Source organism: Amphiprion ocellaris, chromosome 10 (assembly GCF_022539595.1).
Source record: "Amphiprion ocellaris isolate individual 3 ecotype Okinawa chromosome 10, ASM2253959v1, whole genome shotgun sequence".
Taxonomy (NCBI): Eukaryota; Metazoa; Chordata; class Actinopteri; family Pomacentridae; genus Amphiprion; species Amphiprion ocellaris.
In genome coordinates this window covers 16,556,937-16,577,920 of record NC_072775.1, presented here as the reverse complement: position 1 = coordinate 16,577,920, position 20,984 = coordinate 16,556,937, and the positions used below count along the sequence as shown (strand labels likewise).

The following is a 20,984-nucleotide window of genomic DNA, read 5'->3' as shown; positions in this document are numbered from 1 at the left end:
AATGGAACTCATTTTGCTGCATAGAATGTAATCTGTATATTTTTTTTTAAAATTGCACTTTACCAGCTTGTGAATACATTATCAGTCATTGTCAGGTGTGCATATCCTGTATAGATTTACAGTCCACATTTTTGACTTTTGTGCTGCAACATGCAGTGGGTCCAGAAACAGTGGGCTTATAAAGGGAGATTTTTTTTTTTTTGCAGTGTGCTGTTCTTGCCCATAAACTGGACTGTTAGTTATAAAAGCCTGTAGTTCCTCACTAGTCTAAATAAAAGTTGCTTTCTATACATAACCATCATGTGTGGCCAGCAGTTTACTGTGTGCAGCTTGCTAGCCAAAGCTGTGCAATTAGGTTTTACTAGGCTGACACAGCTAGAGTGAACAAATGCCCGGTAAAAAACATTTTATGCAGACAAGGCTAATTAAACCAGACGGACTCTGCAATGTTTTAGATTCATAAGGTCATCTAGTAATGCTGCTACAAACTTTATAAAAAGGCAAAGCAGTTGTCCTAACTTAACTTAAGTTCACAGTGTGCTACAGCCAAGTAAACATCTCATGTGGCTCATCAACTTGATCTAATAAAAGGTTCATCCCATAAATACTTATTTGTGAATTGTGTTTTCAGAGGTGATAGTGATCACCACCAAAGAGGTCCAGAAGATGATGAGCACAGACCCAAAAATGAAGGTGGACGTGAAGATGAAGCTGGATGTGGTTTGTATCCAGGAAGATGGAGACATGGGTACTGCCGATGCTCTCAGGCACATCCAGCAGAAGATCAAGGTGTGTGCATTTTGAGACCAATGTTGTAGTTACAGAATACATAGAAGCACCAACAGACATATAACTGAATTAATGAAAAGATGACAACTTTTCAAAAGCTTGAAGTCTTCAAGCTGTTCAGTTTTTACAACCTAATGTGAATAAGGTGACATGGACTGGTTGTTTGAAAACAAAACTGTTGCAGTCTAATGGTTGCTTTTTATATGTGATGGAAATGGAGAACCAAACCATGCATGATGCACTCACAAAGACCAGTTACCACTAGCTTCTATATTTAAAAAAAATGCAAAAAGGTTGGAGGTAGAGTAGAAAAATGACAAAGATTGCGGGGGAAGTTTAGGTGGGTACGTGTACTGCTGGGTGACCACTGATCCATGTCTTTCCCTCCCTCCCCCGGATGGCCAAGGCTGCCGAAGTGCCTCATTTCACCTTTTTAAAATACAGACAAACATTCACAGTCACACAAACTTACACATGCTGTCTTGGTATCCATGACCCTCAACTCCAATTTCCAGACCCCCTCTGCATCCTGCCTGCTGATCCCTCCTTCCATCCCTTCATCCGATTCACTCTAAACAGATGAGGTCATGGTTAAGACTCAAACTCCCTGTGCTGCCAGTTTACCCGGTGCACCATTTATTCTCATGCAGTAGTCGTGCACATCTGTGCAACATTTGTGTTTGGGTATGTTAGGGTGTACGGTGTCCCTCTGTATATGCCATGGTTCTGACTGGCCTCCTGTGACCATGAAGACATGTTTGTATGAGGCTTTGTGTAATTTAGAACTGATGATGTATTTCAAAAGCAATTACTCTGGTTTGTTTTTCGTCTATCAATTATTGTTATACAGTTGAAAGGTTGCTGAGTTTAAGAATCACAATTACAATCTCCTGAAATTTTGAATTAATTTGACAATTTAACAAAATACTATATATTAAGTACAAGATATTGAGGATGCAAAAAAAGACAAAATTGTGATGTTACACAGAGAGTGTAATTGATTCAAACTTTCCAAATCTTAAAGGAAGGTAATCCTTTCGGTGCATTCTTTATTTAATCTTCTTTGAAGGAATTAGCTTGAATTGACTCATTCAGCTCATAGGGACATTTTCAGTCTGTCAGCACAGTACAGATTTACCATAGTGTTATATGAAATGGAAATGGTAAGCAGGGTTGGGCAATGTGTTCATATTTTCCAACCGGCCACCATCAGTCCAATAACGATTGGCAATATATTTTCAGAGTTGTCTGACAGTAGTGTTTCCCATATATTGGCTTGTTTGTGACAGTCTGCCACAATGTCAACGTTGACTGCCACATATAGTGTATTATATATATCTTTCTTTAAAATGGAGTAAATATTTAGTTGCAGAGCTCTGCCTCTCTCTCTCTCTCTTTCTTGCAAACACATTGACGGTGAATCTGTGTGTGAGCAGTTCCTCCTCAAGATTCAGGAGTTTTTATTTGTCACATGCTCATACAGAATGTGCAGAGAAATGCACACTCTGATCAAAACTTGTTCAGGAAGATTGCTTGTTTGTTGGCCGATAGAATGGACTTAATCCAGAGTTCACAAAGGGGCGACATCATGATCAGTTCTGTACAAATTTGTCCAAAAATGACACATTCAAGGTAACACTGATATATTACTGTAACTCTTCTTAACACTCTTACAACTCTTCAATTAAGTTATTGTAAGGAGCCGTTATATCTTTCCAGATCCGTGGCAGGGAGACCTCAGGTTTTAATCTCAGTCTTGACTAAAGCTTGGCTCATAGCTGCTAACTAGCCTTTACTGTCTGGATCAACTCAGCAGTGATAGGGAAAAATAGTATTACAAGATGAATAATGTTCATTATGATGTGATTGAAACATCCACCAAAAAAGTGTGTGTGAACATGCATTGTGTTGTTGTGTGTGTGTGTGTGTGTGTGTGTGTGTGTGTGTGTGTGTGTGTGTGTGTGTGTGTGTGTGTGTGTGTGTGTGTGTGTGTGTGTGTGTGTGTGAGTGAGTGAGTGAGTGAGTGAGTGAGTGAGTGAGTGAGTGAGTGAGTGAGTGAGTGAGTGAGTGAGTGAGTGAGTGAGTGAGTGAGTGAGTGAGTGAGTGAGTGAGTGAGTGAGTGAGTGAGTGAGTGAGTGAGTGAGTGAGTGAGTGAGAGAGAGAGAGAGAGAGAGAGAGAGAGAGAGAGAGATACCTGCAGTTGTTTGACACGTTTCTGGCCATAATGGTGTAAGTGCAGTCCTTAGGAAAATTAAAAATTTTGTCATACTGAAACAAATAGAATCACTATTGTGTCAAGAATCAATTGTGATCGCTTTTCTTCTTCATTTTTAAACTCAGATAGTGATAAGGCAATATAAAAGTAAGACAAATTAACCCAAATACATAGGCTACATCTTTTCTTACTGCTTGATACAAAAAGAAAAATTCCTCTTTTCAAGTTTTTGACAATTACTCATCTTATATCACATAATTTACTCTGATGGAACGGTTCTTGGATACAACGTTTTTTTTAAATTTTAATTTGAAAGACACAGAGTCTGTTGACATTGAGGCTCTACATGTACAGAGTATAATGAGTAAAAAACAGAAGACAAAGTCTGAAAAGGAAGAGTTGGTTCCAAAAAAAAATGCAACATCAACAATATGGAAATATTTTGGATACAGAGAGAATGATGTTGACCAAAATCTGGCCCTCTGTCGGCAGTGTCTTGTAATTATTGCTATTGCATGAGACAACCCAACTAACCTGACCATTTAAATTGGCACCACAAAGCTCTGTATGATGACTGCAAAGCCAGGTCTGAATGCCATCCAAAAGAAAAAAATAACTCTTTTGGATGCCTTTACCAATATTACATAAAAAGAACAAGGTTCTATGTGGCTTTTCTCAGCATTTTTAAAAAGTATTTTTAATTTTCTGCACCGATGCACTCCCCTACAAAATTACCCTAATCATTCGATAATGATTCATTCTTTCCACTTAAAGTTGTTCGACTAATTTGGTGAAGTTCCCTGTATTTTTTCATTTTGCCATATATATATATATATATATATATATATATATATATATATATATATATATATGGCAGAAAAACAAAATTTTGAAATGCCTGTTTTTACCAACATCATGCAGCCCAAATCCCTGGAATGAAAACATTCCTTGGGATTCCTTATCCCAGCAGTGTCGGATCAAAAATGTCAGACACTCTTTCTACTTAGAGTGTACCACATCAAACGTGCATTTGAAAACAGAAGTGCCCTGACATTTATTACATTCTTCCCAGCAAAATAAGTTGGCTTTGCCTTTGAAAATAGTTTAATCAAATGGCAATTTTTTTTTCTACTAGTCAGTGTAATGTTTTTCCTTTGGCAATTGAATAGGTTTGTACAGATTCTTGGTCTTCTCTTTGCTAAAGATTTCTTTAATAGACACTTGTTATATATTCACACACTTAAACACGACTAGCTCCAGCATGCTTCCATTGAGAATCGCTGAGTTCCTAATCCTTTGAGCAGTCAGCTAGATTAGAGGCATTGAGTTACACACACTCACACACTGCACGGTGATGAGTGAAAAACCGTAACCATGGCCTGCCAAATCCCAACACAGAGATCACTCAATCTGTCAAACTGATGCATGAGCACAGTATAGACACACACATACTCAGTCATGTCTTTACGCAAACACCCTCCCATGAGGGGATTTGGTGTAACCCATCAAACAAAATGCTTTGCCGGAATCAGTGTATACTCTGGGTGAGCAGAGTAGGACATTCCTCTTGATTTTTGAAAAGAGAGATTACAAGCAGCATATTTTATTTTGTTCGCTCTTCAAACAACGAAGTTGCACAAAAGTGGACGGATATGCCGATTAATGCTTTGGTCTTTCACAATAAGCCAAACTAGTGAAAGGAGTACTTTGCATGCAGTTTTTGCTTTGTACGCTTAAAACCTCTTTGACATCTCTATTATCGTTGGGGCTTAATCACCTGGCAAAATGAGGTATATGGGCAAAAAGAAATATATGAAGCTGCTGATTCAAAGGTTCACCTTTTGTCTATATATGTTAGTCAGCTTGTAAGACTCGAGACAAAAGGTGAGGAAAGAGAGGAGTGAGAGATGGGGCTGCGGCTGCATGAAAGATACACAGCAAACATGCTCAGATTAGTGTCTTTATTTCTTTCCCTCTTTACAATCTTATTCTGCATTCCCACCAAATCTGCCTTTTCCCTCTTTTCTGTGACCTGCAAAAGTTCAAACTTCAAACTCTAAAGAACCGTAGGTTAAGATAAGACAAGGTTTGGGCTTTGTCTGTGATAAAAGTGGTTCATATCACTTTTAGCCTGGAGTACCCTGAAAAATATTCAATGGTCTGATGATCTTCAAGACTTCAACCAAGACTTCTGTATTTGTCGAACCTACAAAGACTTTTCTGCGCATGTCTGACGGCTCAGTCGTGCATGAATTAATCATCAAAATTTTAAATTAAGAAAATCACCAAAGATCACATAGTAACTGGTATTAGCTATCCACCAGAGGAGAAAAACATATGATAATTGTCTATTGATTGGATGAGCTACTTCAATCCAATGAATAGACATCATCTAGACACACATCATTCTGTTCTTATATAACATCTAAGAGTGGGGTCATAGTTACTACATAAAACCGTCAGCTGAAAATTAATCACATGTTGTTTTGATAGTTAAATATACATTTAGCAAAATTCCAAGCAAAAAGCTGCTTATTCCAAATTTTCATTTAGTACGATTTGCTGCTTTTCCTCATTTTGCATGACAGTCAACTGATTATGTTTTAGTTTGGACATTGTAGGACAGATAAAAAACAAAAAAAACCCCATTTGATTATGCTTGGTTTTCTTTCTTCTGTTGTCATTTTGTATAAGCGATAGCATATACTGTATGTAGGCGATATTCTTGAATTCTTTCTTTGCACATTTAAAAATCCTTAATGACAGTGTTTAATAACAGCAGTCATGTACCGACTTAAAAGATGGATGTGTCCCACGTACTGCCTACTCACATTATTTAAAAATCTTCTAAACAAAAGCTGGAAAAACAACCTCGATACATATCAATAAAGTGTTCACATATTCAGTGGAATTTGAGTATCTTTTGACCCATGTTGTGCGTCAAAGGGTTAAAGCTGGTCAGGACTTTGTAAGCAGTAGTTTTGGACTGAAGTCAGCTACCACTGGGACAACTGTGTGTCTGTGTGTGTGATTTTGTATGGATCAGTGTGTGTGGTCCTGACCTGTCCAGTGATCCTGGCTGTTGAAAGGCCAAAGTGTCTCTGTCTCTCCAGCTGACTCCACTCTGCTGTCGCCTCTGAGTGTGTCTGCGTGTGTGGACTATACAAGCACGGTTTTGTCCATTTATGTGTGTCTGTGTGTGTGTGTGTGCGCGCGCACGTGCACACATGTTTGTGTGCTCTGTTTCTGAACATGTGTGCAAGCTTGTCAGTGTGAGATAGAGGGAGAAGAGAGTTGAAAGATGTCAAAGTCTCAGTGTCAGTAGATCTCCTGCAGACACCTCCAGGTTTGCTGTGGCAGCTTCCTGTCGCCAGGACCAGACCAGGTTATGATTAGAGTTAAATCTAGGTCAACTGCATGACCCTTGATCCAACTGATACCACCCCTGCACAGACACACTGTCCACAACAGAAATGTACTCACCCCTTTAACATTCAGCCACAACACTCATTATTCACTCATTATTAACAAATGCCGGCAAGTTTTTCAGTTCTTCGTAGCTTTGCCAAATGTTAATACTCATTATTCCCTCTAAACGTAATGCTCTATCTGGGCGTTTTTTGATTCCTGTCAAATTTTTGCTCACTGTGGGCTCAGTTTTCACTGCAACATGAAGTCCTACACTTCAATGGAAACAGCACAATTACAGCTGGAGGTAAAAATATCTTTAAAAAAAAAAAAAAAAAAATCTTTCATGTGCAGTAAAATAAACAATGTCATAAATCTAAAACAAAAGTTGGATTTCTTTGATTATAAGAAACCTGGAATCACCATGTACAACATTTTTCCAAGCGCCCAGAGATGTTTCCAATACTGGAAATAAAGGTGGCTTTCCATACTACAGAAATTTTACTACTTACATTTTTAATTTCTTTCCGTCCTTGTCTCCTCTCTGCTTTGTGTAAACACAGCCTGAGGTTCAGCCCAGTTCAGTTGAAGCCCTGTCACTCGACTGTTGGTCGCAACTGAGTCAGTTGTCAGTTGCACCATGAAGCACAGTCTCTTTTGTTGTAATTGTTTCCAGAATCTGATCACTGCAAACAGTTTATTTCTTGTAATGTTTACAATGAGACATGTAGAATATAATAGTTTTGACAAAATACTGTGAATTTTAGCTTAAATTGTGTCATTTTCCCTACGAATCAGAAAGTCACACAGTCAATATCAATTATTTCTGTTTTATAACTTGTGGCTTGGATAAAGGGTGTAATTTTGGTGATTTCTTGTAAAAATCACTTGCCTACCAAAGCAGGCGACAAGTTCCAGGGATTTTGAGGGTTAAAGGACCAATGTGAAGGACTTAGTAGCATCTAGAGGTGTGGTACCAGATTACAACTAAATAAATGCTCCTTCCTCATGCATACATTTCCCAGCAAGTAGAAGAACCTCCATTTTGCCTCTTCAATGTCAGAACCTCTATAGAGTCAGTCTTTGGTTTGTCCATTCCAGGCTTCTATAAGCATAGTGGTGCTACTTGGTGGACTCTGTGGAGCAAGACCCGCTCCATATGTATATTAAAAAGTAACAAAAGCGCAGCGATTCATAGATACAAGATACAGGTGATTATACAGTAATGAAGACATAGATTTGAATCCATTTCTGCTAATAGAGCGCCCTAAATCCTATACATTCGTCCTTTAACACTTTAAAGTGAAAGATGGGTCAAAAGACTGATGATATTTTTCACTGTCAGAGAAAATGATGTGAAGTGCACTGAATTATTAAGGGTTTCTGCAGTTTCTTAATTTATTGTTCATTGTTTAACAGTAAAGGCAATGGAGGCATTTTCTGGAATATGTTCAGATGTAACGTTCTGCATGTAACTATATACTGCACCTACAGTGGTGGATGGCTAGCCTAGCAGCAAACATCCGTGATGTATCTTTAACATTTGTTTTTAAAAGAATTGATAAATTGACATTTCAGACATATTTTCTGCTAATATACCTTTTATTGGGTTGTCACTGAAGAAGCATGAATATACCTCTCCAGATGACAAATAAATGTTTTTAGTCAAGTTCTTTCCATACTACAGAAATTTTACTACTTGCATTTTTAATTTCTTTCCGTCCTTGTGGCTACTTGTGGGAAAAAAAACTCGCCACAGTTGGTTATACTGTACTATTAAAGTTATGGAAGACTTGTGATCGAGAACAGAAGGTGCACAGGCATCCCCAGAAAGTACAGCAGCAGATTGAATGATATTTTTGTGAGTAACTGAGAAACAGCAGGAAGTATTGCCTCAGAGATCAACAATAATTACAAGATGCAACTTAGCTTACGAACCATTCAAAATAGGTTCCACAAGAATAGGATTACATTTGAAGAAGAACATGCACAGAAAGACAGCCGCGAGCTGTTTTTCAACAAGAAAACATTTAAGCTGCGTTGATTTGATGGTAGAAGGTTTGTGTGGAGAAAGCCAAGAGAGAATGTCAACCTGGAGGCGGGAACATCAAAGTCTAGGCTTTTTTTTCTTACAGTGGTGTATGTGGAATGAGGTAATTTTGCTTGCAAACCAGCCTAAAAACTCTAATTTATCTTTTTCCACTCTTTCCTTTCAATTATGATTGTAGATTCTTTGCTCAAGTTCTTTTGGACTTATTTAATCCTGCTTCCATCTCTCTCAGTCGTTCTTCTCCGTCACAAACATAGCAAAGATGTCTCTGTCATTGAGGCTTCTGGTGCTAATGGAGGGATTAGTTTCTATGCTGACAGCCTTCATCACTGGACAGACAGATGGATACTACACAGACTCACAAATGTGGGCGCACCCACATGTAAACACATATGCAGACACGCAACATCAGTGGAAGCCAGTTAAAAAGACTAATGTAGGATTTGCTCCTCTTATTGTTGGTGGGAGAACTAGGGATATGTCAATTGGAAGGCAAAAGCTGTGTATTTATTTGCAGTTTATAACCCATATTTCCTCGCACCTTGTTTAATAGCTGAATTACAGACAGTAGTTTAAGATGATATATGTAGAAAATAATGTCTGGGAAATTCCAAAATAATATTCTCTCTCATTTAACAAATGATGTATTCTTTCAAGCTCCAAAGATTCTTGTTTTCTTTGGGTCCGTGTGATGTTTGAGCTGTGCTGTTTTTGGATGAGTTCACAGGAAGGTACTCGGATCCAGCCAGCCTCGCTCATTGTTCTGGGTAAATGCGAAAGTTAACAAGTTATATGATATTGTGTCAGGAGCATGGTAGGATGAAAATATAATAGAAATAGGAGCCAGGCTTGAATTTAAACGTTTGGATGTAAACACAGGATAGAGGCCATCTTCATTGATTTTAGGCACTTATTTTGTAAGAAATATGATCGCTCACAGAAGCTGAAAAGTATACACAGCTGACATGCCATTTGGCAAGTACTTAAAATAGTGCTTAAAACAATAAATGGAAAATTACTATACTGCCAAAGAGCCCAGCAAAATATGTAATATATTTACTAAACTGGTTTACTGTTTCTTCCCAACGTTTTTTGTGAAGTATACAGACCCTGATATCATTGCATTTTTTTTTTCAAACAAATCATCATATAAACATGGCATAGATTTGTTGCGTCATACTTAATGTTAAAAATTTCCAGGTACAGGGAGTTCATGCCGTTAAGTTCCGCCACAAGCACCCTGCGAGCATTTCGACTAGTGCAGCATTTCTTGCAGTCACCACATCAATCTGCTGTTAATGTTTTGTTATAATGTTGTCTTATTGAGTCTTATGTAAGCTTGCTTCATGGTGAGTTCAATCATAAATCATTTTTTAGCAATTTTCACTGTAATATACATTACCTGCATGTGGCTGCTGCGATGTTACTGTACTTATACCACATTTTTTGGCAGCTACAGGATGCTTAAGCAACTAATATTCAAACCTTTATTTAATAAAGCACGCTATCATAGAACAGAATTGGACCAAGAGAGGAGAAAATGAAAATTTCCTTAGCAAAAACAGGATTTAATACTTAACGTCATCATATTTTAAGTGACTTTAACACAGGATCTGCAAGCATCTCTTTAAGTTTGGTTTACAAGCAAAACAGAACTTGGAATAGTTAACTGCATATGATGAAATATTGCCGTCATATGCTGGTCTGTATTTTCCACATGCATGCTGGGATGACTTTCATGAGCAAGTAAACCTCTTTTTCTTAACGTGAGTTACTCTTTCGATTATTTATGCCTTTTGTGGGCCTTTGTGTGTACATAGGGGTGACATTGGAACCAACTTTATAATTGCAAAAGATGGATTTTGTAAGTTCAAGTCTGAAATCTCCCTTTAAAAACCTGAAATGGCTATGTGAGGTGAAGCACTCCTGAAGCAATCCTATCACATCCGCTATCTTTAAGACATTTTGCCACATCTTACCAGCAGCCGAATGTATAAACTAGCCTGGATACTTCACTGTATTTTTCTCTCCAACCTCTCTCCTCAGACGGACATCCTGGTGATGAGTTGTGACCTGATAACAGATGTGGCTCTTCATGAGGTGGTTGATCTGTTCAGAGCCCACAATGCAACTCTGGCCATGCTAATGAGCAAAGCCCATGAATTCACGGAGACAGTCCCAGGCCAGAAGGGCAAGAAAAAGACAGGTAACAGGAAATAAGTCGATATCAGAGATGAGATTACTATGAATCTGATGTATGGTGAATTACTGGTGCTCCCATAAGATAATGCTCAAAGTGAATTTTTTAATACATTTCTGTGCAACTGTTACACTGCACAAACATAAATAAAGGTTTTTTTTTTTCATTATCAGCATTTGCAAAGAAGAATATGGCCAAATTTGTGACATACTGTTACTGTATGTTGTGTTATGTGTACATATGTGTGTGTTTTTCTTATTCCAGCTGAGCAAAGGGACTTTGTTGGAGTAGATCAGTCAGGAAAGAGGCTACTCTTCATGGCCAATGAAGCAGATCTGGAGGACGGGCTGTCAGTTAGGAAGTCCATCATGCGGAAGTAAGTGTAAGATTGATGTTAAATGGTAGTGCTCCTTTACTAAGAAAATACAGTCATATGTTATAATGCTGTCGCTCAAATGTTTAGAGGTGAAGCTATTATTGTGTTCATTTCAAACTCTTTTGCATAGGCTCCTCATTTTTTTTTAAACTCCTGTTGTTAATCCCACCAGTCGAAATAAGTATTCGTAGCTCAGCTAATAAATGTTAGTTCTTTAGGTTGCTGTACCTGCACCGTCTCTTTTCAGTGTTTGGGGTTTATCATAAATAGAGTCTGTACATCTGTAGGTTCTTAGCCTTGGTAGAGCAGATGTTTAGATTTCTAATCAGTCAGTGTGTTTTAGGGTGAAGGTTCTGTGGTGGGTGTGTGAGATTTTTGTTACAGGAAGAGTACTCTAGGTCTTTTCGTTTCGGAGTCCTAAAATGCATGTATGTGTGAGAGCGGGTGTTTTGGGAGCTCGTAAATACTTCATGGAGCCAAAGCCACTGTAAATTCTGGCCAATAAGAGGGGGGCCAGAGCAGCTGCTCGCATGCTTCCCTGCACAGGGAACTCTTGAGCCACACACACATACACATACACATGCACACACACACACACACACACACAGACACACATATATATATTTATGTGTGTGTGTATACACATTTTGTCTTTTTTCACAAACACTGAAACGCTTATATGAGCAAACACAGGAACACGGAACAAAACCTCGAGGCAGACATTGATGGAGAGAAAACAGTCACACATTGTCACAGTGTTATGGAAACACATTGAGGCCATAGCTAAACATTTATGGCTTACAGTGAAAGACTTACAGCTTTCGAATCACCTCTGATCATTTATACGCTCACATGTCACACAAGCACACGAAACAGATATAAAAAACCTCTCTACATGCAGTATTTATTGCCAAAGGTTGTAACAAAAGAAATCCCAGCGTTCTGGTTTTCTATAAGTCACCAGTAGGTAGTTTTACAAGAACGGACTGTTTTGAACATCAGTACACATCTAGTCAAAAGTGGCAACTTATGCTTACATACACACTGTAGGTTCCTTACGGTGTGAGGCGTTTTAAATGTGCACATTGAGCCTTATTTGGGAAACATTTGGATACATAAATATTTAACATCAGAACTTTAGTATTTTGGTGCAACACACAACATTCATAGCAACTCTTATTATGTGGCACCTCCTCTGAATGCATTCTTTGGTGTCAGTCTTTTTAAAAATTTGTCTGTTTAAGTCTGCATTTCATTTTCATTCATTATTTCAGCCATCTCTCCCCTTTTCTGCACAGCCCTCCACACAAACGCCCATCTGTTCTTTCATCCTTCCATCCTTGTTCAACCTCAACCCCTGTGTAATTTTTTCCCCTGCTCTATGGTTTCCACATGGTTGAGGTGTGTTAGCTCAAAACATTCTGCACATGTGAGATTGTTTGACCTGGAAATCGCTTAAACGGTGTGAAAGGACTCCAGCAGAGATTCCCCTCGTACATTTGCAGCTCCACCTGTCAGGATCTCGCAGACGCGGGCCTGAAGAAATGGCCGACTGTGTAATAAAAGGCTGATTTAAAATCTGGGTTTTTGAGATCCTAGGAAAGATTCAAGCAAACCAGTTTACTAACTTGGTTTTTGTATATTTTCGAGATAGATTCATAGTAAAGACACTGGTAGTGACCTTTAAGATATTGGATCAGGAGTTCTGTTTGCAATGATGAAACATGATAGCAGGATGTATCCTCTCAGGATTAAATAACTTTTTTTGCAACGTACAACAAAACGGCAATAACACATTTCAAACCATTTTACTGCATACATTGTTATTATGCAGTATTCTATATGTAAGAAACACCATAAATATGAGTTACTGATGTCTACATAGATGGCTAACACAAAGGAAAAAATGAGTAATTGGTATATTTTGTTGACATTGACTCACATGCCAGTTCTTTTATGTATGTAGTTTATTTGACTTATGGACATTTGTTCACTTGTTGGCTCTTCTGTGAGTGCTTCTCAATGATTTGGCAGACTTGGAAGCTAAAATCACGGGCATATGTAGCAGTCTGATTTCAATTTCTCTTTAGTTTGGGATTGTTTGTCAGAAATCCAGTGGCAATGCCTTGGGCTCAGGGAAACCGTGATGGGATATTTTTGTTTCCTGACATTTTTCAAACCATAAACATACACTTGTGTCCGGGTTGACTCTATGATCTCACATACCGGGGGTGACTGTACAGGATCATGAACAGTAGCCTGATTTCACCAGCAGGGCCACGTGCACCTTAGGCTTAAACGCAGGTTCACGGATGTGAGTCAGCTCAATTAGGAAAGCACTATTCGATTAGCGTAGTATTAAGGGAATTGCGCAAATTTTATTTTGGTGGCAGTAGTTGAATGCCCTAAAAGAGTCGTAAGCCCTTCAGCCTCGTTGGCTCTGAAGTGAAAACCTGACTAATGAGGGTATTAACAGTCATTCTGCTGCCTCTGACTCATCGTCCACTGTGAGGTTTTAGTTGTAACTAAATAAGACATTATGCTGTGTGTGTTTGAGAATGAGAGATGTGACTCCTCTCTCCCACTGAGGACTTTAGTGGTACTTTAGTAGTCAGCCATTAATCCAAGAGTTGAGTCATCTTTGCCTGCAGAGACACTAAATTCCTGCTCTCCTCGACACCGAACTCCACAGCACTCGCAGCAACCAGAAATCACGTGATGCTGCTGTTACGAAAAGCAACATGTTTACCTTTGTTTGGGAAATCCGAGATGTTTGTTGTAGTTGGATTCTGCAAAAAATGCAAGGAATGAAAAAATAAAATAAAATCCCAATAAAAATGTTTTAGGAAAAGCCTGTTCAGCTATCATGGTTGAATGTAGCACTTGATTGTGAGCTCACTGCTGCTGTGTCTACTGTACTGTACAATTCCTGTATTCCTTTTGTTCTTGAGTTTTTGAGGCACCTGTTGTTACTCTGCACACACACACACACACACACATACACGCACACACACATGCATACTCACATTGAAACACACAAACCACACTCACACACACTCTTTTTGTCATAAGCCAGTTATCCAAGGCTCTGCCTCCTGCCCGCCTGCAGGTGCCAAACAGTGATGTCACATGCTGGGTGTTCCCATAAATTCACTTTATGCCCATGATACACACACAGAGGCACACACCTGGGAAATGTTGTGTGAATAAATACATTTGACAAACACCCACAGAGCATGTCTGTGCGCATGAACATGTGTTTTTATGCTTTTGAATAAAATACCTTTACGCAGACGAACACACACTCAGTTTGATTTATGGCTTTCAGCATCTGGTTGTAAAATATGTGTGACCAAGCAAACCTCCTGAGTCGCTCTACTCATGCAGCAAACCTGGAGAAGAGAGGGTTAAAGGAGTGGAAAGGAGAAAGCTGGAAAATTGTAGAGAAGGATTTTTGGTGAAAGAGAAGAGGAGGGTGACAGGTAGAGGAAGGGATTCATTAAATGTCCATTCAGTTCCCATGCCATTTACAATATCCTATCCCGGGTCACTACACATACTTCTCCTACCGCTTTTTTATTTATGAATTCTACATGCCTATCTTGTGTGTTAGCTACATGTATAGAGCCATAAATGAATCCTCTCCACCCAATTGACAAGAGAGTGAGAAAACAGCACTTGTCGTTAACAGTTGTTTATGTCACCAGCTTTTATATTTTATATTTACAAATACTACAAGTCCCAGTATTTAATCCTGGTTAACCGGTGCTGTACATTAATACCATTAATTGGAAAAATAATACAGGAAAGAGTTGACTTCTGCAAATAGGGAAATATATTTTAGGATAATGGTGTTCATCTTCCCAGTGGAATTTCAGAGACTGAAACCAGTGGCCCAGCACCTTACTAAGAGACTTGTTTTCTCTCTAATCTGTTTGATTTCTACATGTTTTTTTGTTGCATATTTGAAATGCATACACATCTCTGTCTGAAACTGGAGCATGCAACAAGTAGTATTGGTGTTACTTCCATGTTGGCATAAATGCTTTGGTAACAACCACTTCCAGAGCGGATTATTGTAATTACCATTAGTTTTCTATTCCTTTAGTGTGGAATAATAAATCAGATCTAAACACCACTGTGAACAGTTGAACATTGTGTCTGCTTCTAATTTTGCCGAAGTTCTGTTATTATGTGATAATGAGACACAGACTCCAATGTGCTTTTCCAGCTTTAAAAATCTAAATCACTATGGTACGCTTTGAAAAATGGTTAGCAGTAATGAACGGAAGGTATATGTGAGTTGTACTAAATGGACTAAAACATGTAAGAACTGGTAGGGGACTTTCAGAAACAATGCACCCCGCAGTTTTTATAATGTAATGATTGAAAGGGCAGAGGAAGAGGAGGATAGGTAGTCAGAGAGGGTGAAGGGGTGAGGATGGATTTGTTTATTGGAACCTGAAGGATGACATGGTTTTCTTTGGCTCTCGCTTCGTAAATGTCATGTCCAAACCCGGGCCACTGTGTCTCTGTATGTGAATGAGTGGGTGGGTGTCTGTGTGCATATGGCCCCCCAGTCAACATAAACCTGTCTCGCTGGCAGCTGTCCAATGGCAGCGGCTCTGTGGGGCGACGTCTATCCTAGCTGCCAGAGGACAATAGACAGATGCCACTATTCTCTGACTTTTATGTACACTTGTGGTTGTTTATGGTTTTCCATCAAATCCCCCTGTCTTATGTGAAACGGGGAAGAAAATAAAAAATGGTTTCAGTAAAAGAGAAGCTTTACATGAAACATAAAAACAGCAGGTGATGAAAAGAATCAAAGTGAATCGCTCCACAGGTCGCAGACTGGGTTAAGCTGCTCAGAGTGCTGCATGTATGCATTGTGGTGAGACTGTGCAAATGGATGTCCTAATGGAATATTCTAATGTATTCCTTTGGTGCATCTCTGATTACCTTTGTCTGTTTATACTTTCATAAAATATTAGACAGATCCTGTTTTTTTGCGTGTTTTGGCAAAGTAATAAGTTTTGGTGTAATTTTGATCTCTGTCTCTGCATTTGGCTATTTGTCTGTTTCTCTTTTACCTGCAGGCATCCCAGAATGCACATCAAAACAGGCCTCGTGGACGCTCATCTCTATTGTCTGAAAAAAGCAGTGGTGGACTTTCTCACAGAAAACAAGTGAGTTCTTCACTTATGTTTGGCTATGAATCAATTATCTGGTAAACAGATCTCATCAATTACATGCTAAGTTGAACAGTTTGTTTGCACTTGTGTAAAGTTAAGAACTAGCAGTATAGATTTACTATATTAAAAATACAGGATACACAGTAGTATTAGTATACATCAGTACCTCTTTCATTACTGGGATTAAAATCGTATCAATATTTTGTGTGTCCACCTTTATTTTCTGGCAGGGATGATACCAAATTTCAAGGAGATGTTCTGTCATTCTTCACAAAACATTTTTTGTCAGCTCTTCTTTGCTGGAGGTTTTGTGTTGTACTGCCTTTCTCTATACAACATCCCAAAGATGTTCTGTAGGATTCAAATTGGGCAACATACTTATGAGATGTTAGAAAATACTAGAAAATCTTGTGTGATTTTAGATTTTGTGTGTTTTGGATTGTCATGTAGGGATGTTCCTCTTCTGCAAACTGGGATTCATCTTGTCAGCCAGTATTTTGATATATCCATAGGCCTTTGTGGTGCAGTCTATTAATGTCATGTTCACAACATCCTTTTGCACTCATGCAGCCCCATATCATCATGCTCAACTTCTGTTTTTCACTGTCAGGACTATGCATTAATTGCGATAGCCCTGGCCAGATTCACGTCAGACATGCTGGACTCCATCTGAGCTGAACAAATCATCTTGGTCTCATCTGACAAAAAAACATGCTCACAATATTCATAGGACCTCTTTTTGTGCATTTTAGCAGAATGTAAGACATCACCAAGGTGAGAAAGTTTTGGCATTCACAGGTCATTTTGTTAACATGTTCATGCAGTTTGGCTGTTTAGAAATCACAAGTGCACTCAATTTATTTTCAGTGGTCACAGACTTTCTAACCTGTGTGTCAGTGCTCATAGGTACATTCACTTTTGTTGCATTGAGTTTCTAATTTGGGGCCTGATAGTCGACAAGTACCTTAAGGGAACGTTTAAAAGAACTGTTTGTGAGAGGCAAACTGGTGGGTGTTTTCAATACACTCAGTCTAAAGTATCTGTTTATGATTATTCATGAGGAAATACTCTGTCAACTTAAAAATAATGCTGTCATTAAGAATTTGAATTAATTTGACATTTAAGGGATTTTTGCGCAGGGATGTACTCACCTCTGTTGTACACTGTAATTAGCTCTCAGTTTGAACATTAGCCCTGAATTTTTTATGAAAATTTGAAATTGTACCAGTTTATCTCTCCTGTGTGAGAGGTGTTCACTAACAGACTTCCACGTAGACATAAAGTACATGCATACGCCCAATCAGTCACATCAACATGAACTCTCCTTCACTGCTTAATCTGGAGCAAGTGTTAAACATGGGTACATGGTGAGTAAGGCTTTGAAAGGTTGTGTTAGCAGGGTATTCTAGCGAGGTGTTAATTTGTTTTACTATGTGCCACTGAGACAGGCTGTTAGGCCTTTAGCCTCTGAAGTGAAGCAGTGACAGGGAGCCTTCTGTAGACGCCTGGACTCTATATTCCTCTGTTGAAAGTGGAAAATGAAAGAAACCTATGTGTTGTCAACTCTTTATTCAGTCTTTTGTAATCAGTATTATTAATGTGATCAGTGTAATGATACACCTAATTATTTGATTTGAATAGCAACATAGTGCTCATGGTTCATTACACTTCGGACACAGTGTGAATGAGAAATTATAACATAAGAACTTTTATGTTATTCTTCCATAAACATAGAATATGTAAAAACGTGTCAGTTTCGCTATTTTTAGTTTCTGAGCCTCTTAATGGAAAATAAATGTGCTCACCTTGTTTTAAAAGCAGAACTTTTCCTCCATAAAAGTAAAATGTATGGATAAAAATAAATACCCTGAACTTGGGTGTGCTCACATTGTAGCATAGTAATTTCCAGTGTTTCCAGTGCTGCTGTGGCCGTCTTGTTCTACAATTCAAGCTAATAATCAGAGGAAATGGCCAAAGAAATGATTCACACATAGATATCGATCTAACTGTGCCTACTGTCTATTGGACATTTGGTCTACAGACATCTCACCTTACCATTCCTTTTTTGTCACCACGCTGCACACTTGAAGAGGAGACCTTAGTTGCACATTCCCAAACTACTCACACAAGTATTAGGCAGGTTTGATTTCACAGTAGTAGATCGAGTAGTTCCAGATGCATCCCACACAAGTTTACGAGCTCAAGAACATCATGGTGTCCAACTTCTGTAAAACAAGTTGGTAATGAGGTCTTGCTGAAATTTGTATTCTGAAAACTGCAAATGATCCCATTAAAAAGTGGTTACCAGGTTAAAAGTCAGATTGTGGAAATCTGCTATCACTCATTAGTAAATTTCAACAATTTTAAATGGAGTGTGTCCTCCCAAAATTAGTTATATTCCACACAATAAATCCAAGCCAACAAACACAAACCCCCATTACTCATCCTCTGAATATTTTTGCTTAAAGGACTCTTGAATATAGTAATTTGCCATAGAAATGTAGATATAAATCTTACATCATTGCATCACTAATGCACCCTCTGCCACCACCATATATCATCTCTCTTGTTAGATGACTCATGTCTTTCTTCAGCTCTTTTCTTGGACTTTCTTTTCACAGCTCCTCTCTTCCTTTCTCCTCTATGTTCTTTCTCCGTCTCTTGCTCAAGGAGAGAAATACACAGAGTAACTGTTGTTTTTCTCCTGTCATTCAGATGGAAATTCTAATCTCCCTTTAAAAGAAAGTAAGAGAGTGCAAGTGGAGGGGGTGGTGTGGGGTGGTGGAGAGGACCAGTGAGCACAGCACTGTGCAGAGAAGAGCAAAAAGAAATGAAGATTGGGATATTACCTCCAGATTTACAGGGAGACAGACTTGAAAGAATGGTTGAGTTTTATCAGCTTTTATTTTCAGTCATCAGATTGGCTGAAGGTGCAAATGGTCATTACCAATGTTTTTTTTAAGATGTGCTTTCAGTAAGAAGACCTGCATTATGCATCATTCACTACATTTTTTCACTCCCAACAATCTCCTCAATTACAGTATTGATACAGAAGCATCATTTGACTTCACATTGTGCCAGATCAGTGTTCAACTCTAATTAACTAGATGTGGTGATATTTATTATCTAAGTCTGATGTAGGGCTATCATTCTGTTAATTATGACTTTACCAAGACATTGATGCTCTGTGTATATCACATGCAGTAGTGTGTATTATTTCATCTGCATTTGCAAAATACATCAGTTATATTAATTAAATATCTGGGCTCATTTTACACTGTAATATTAAGGTTTGTGCTTCTATGGAAACAGTACAACCATGGCTAAAGATAAAAAAAAACTCAAACATGTCTTTTGTGTAGTATAACAAAGTTATAAAGATAGATCATAAAAAAAGAAAAAAAATAAGCTGAATTAATTTGATTATTTATCCTGTAAAAACAGAACAAACCTGAAATCAGCATGCACAAACATTTTCCCCACAGGTGTTACCAATACTGGTAAAATTACTAAACATGATAGAGATTTCACTACTTGTAGATTTCATTTGTTTCAATACTTTTTCTACTGCATTAATGTCTAATATGTTTGTGTTTGCTCTGTGTAAGAACAGCCTGCACTTCAGCCCAGTTCAACTGAAAGTCTGGATTTTTATCATGTGACACTGAGCTGAGTCATCAATGGCTTCTTAGTTACACTGTGAAGCGCAGACATGTTCATTTTTTTTTTTTTTTTTTACAGAATCTGGTTACAAAAAGTGGTTTATTTTTGGCATTTTTTTTAAAATGAGACATGTTGAATAAAGTGATTTTGGTGAAATATCTAGATTTTAAGCTTAGATTTGGTCAAACTTTCCTATGAAACGGCACAGATGAGTAGTTGTAGCAGTAGGACTGTCAAAAAGTTTGAAATCTGACAAATATTCTTTCCTCCAGTTTCTTGTTTTGATGAGTGGTGTAATTTTGCAGCAACATGCCTCTCAAACCTTCCAGTGGGTTTCAGGGTTGAAAGGGTTTATGACCTGACATTTGTGACACGTTGAAAACTTATCTCTCCTCTTCTTGTATCCTAGATCTATCTCATCAATCCGTGGCGAGCTGGTACCGTATTTGGTGCGCAAGCAGTTTTCCAAAACAACTGATAGTCCGAAAATGAAAGACGACGCAGAGGATCAGACCCAGAAAAAGAATGACAGCTCTACGAACCATGGTTAATATATGCGCTGAAACATCACAACTTCATACACCAAAAGCAGAGGAAATCCAATATTTAACAGCTAAAGCGCTGTGACCCATTTCCGATACCTCTGGATCTTACTTATGAGCCATCAGCATAGAGAACATCTAGATTTGGCTTTTGCATGACATCAGCACTGACTTGGAACTCATAAAAAGCCATAAAGCGACAGCCCTGCCTGTTCTAAGACACAAAAAATCCACAACAACAACATCTGTGTACCATTTCTACTAACTTGGCCTTTTCTTCCTCTCTTCTGTCTCTTTTTACTGTCCAGAGCTCCTCATCTCATCACGGGACGAGCCTCTGCTCCAGCTGGCTCAGGAGCGCTCCTGTTGGAATGACCATCATGGTGACATGAGTGAGGCTTACCATGGAGGAAAGCTGCGCTGCTACGTTCACATTATGGACCAGGGCCTGTGCTATCGTGTTAATACTCTAGCTGCTTTCATAGAGGCAAACCGACTGGTGAGTCAGACACTAGCCCTCTCTACTGAGCAATGTGCATATTTAGT

At 38.5% G+C, this 20,984-nt stretch overlaps 1 protein-coding gene across 4 annotated transcripts in view; it reads left to right on the top strand.

The window, feature by feature from the left end:
- The window catches only part of eif2b3 (eukaryotic translation initiation factor 2B, subunit 3 gamma), a 33,847-nt gene that overhangs the window by 4,397 nt on the left and 8,466 nt on the right, over positions 1–20,984 (top strand). For all 4 annotated transcript variants that reach the window (XM_023269559.3, XM_023269558.3, XM_035947817.2 and 1 more), the window contains 6 exons: positions 632–789; positions 10,509–10,668; positions 10,927–11,038; positions 16,138–16,227; positions 20,306–20,442; positions 20,747–20,937. In XM_023269559.3, the coding sequence (XP_023125327.2) occupies positions 632–789; positions 10,509–10,668; positions 10,927–11,038; positions 16,138–16,227; positions 20,306–20,442; positions 20,747–20,937 (848 nt within the window). The remainder of the gene's footprint in view (positions 1–631; positions 790–10,508; positions 10,669–10,926; positions 11,039–16,137; positions 16,228–20,305; positions 20,443–20,746; positions 20,938–20,984) is intronic.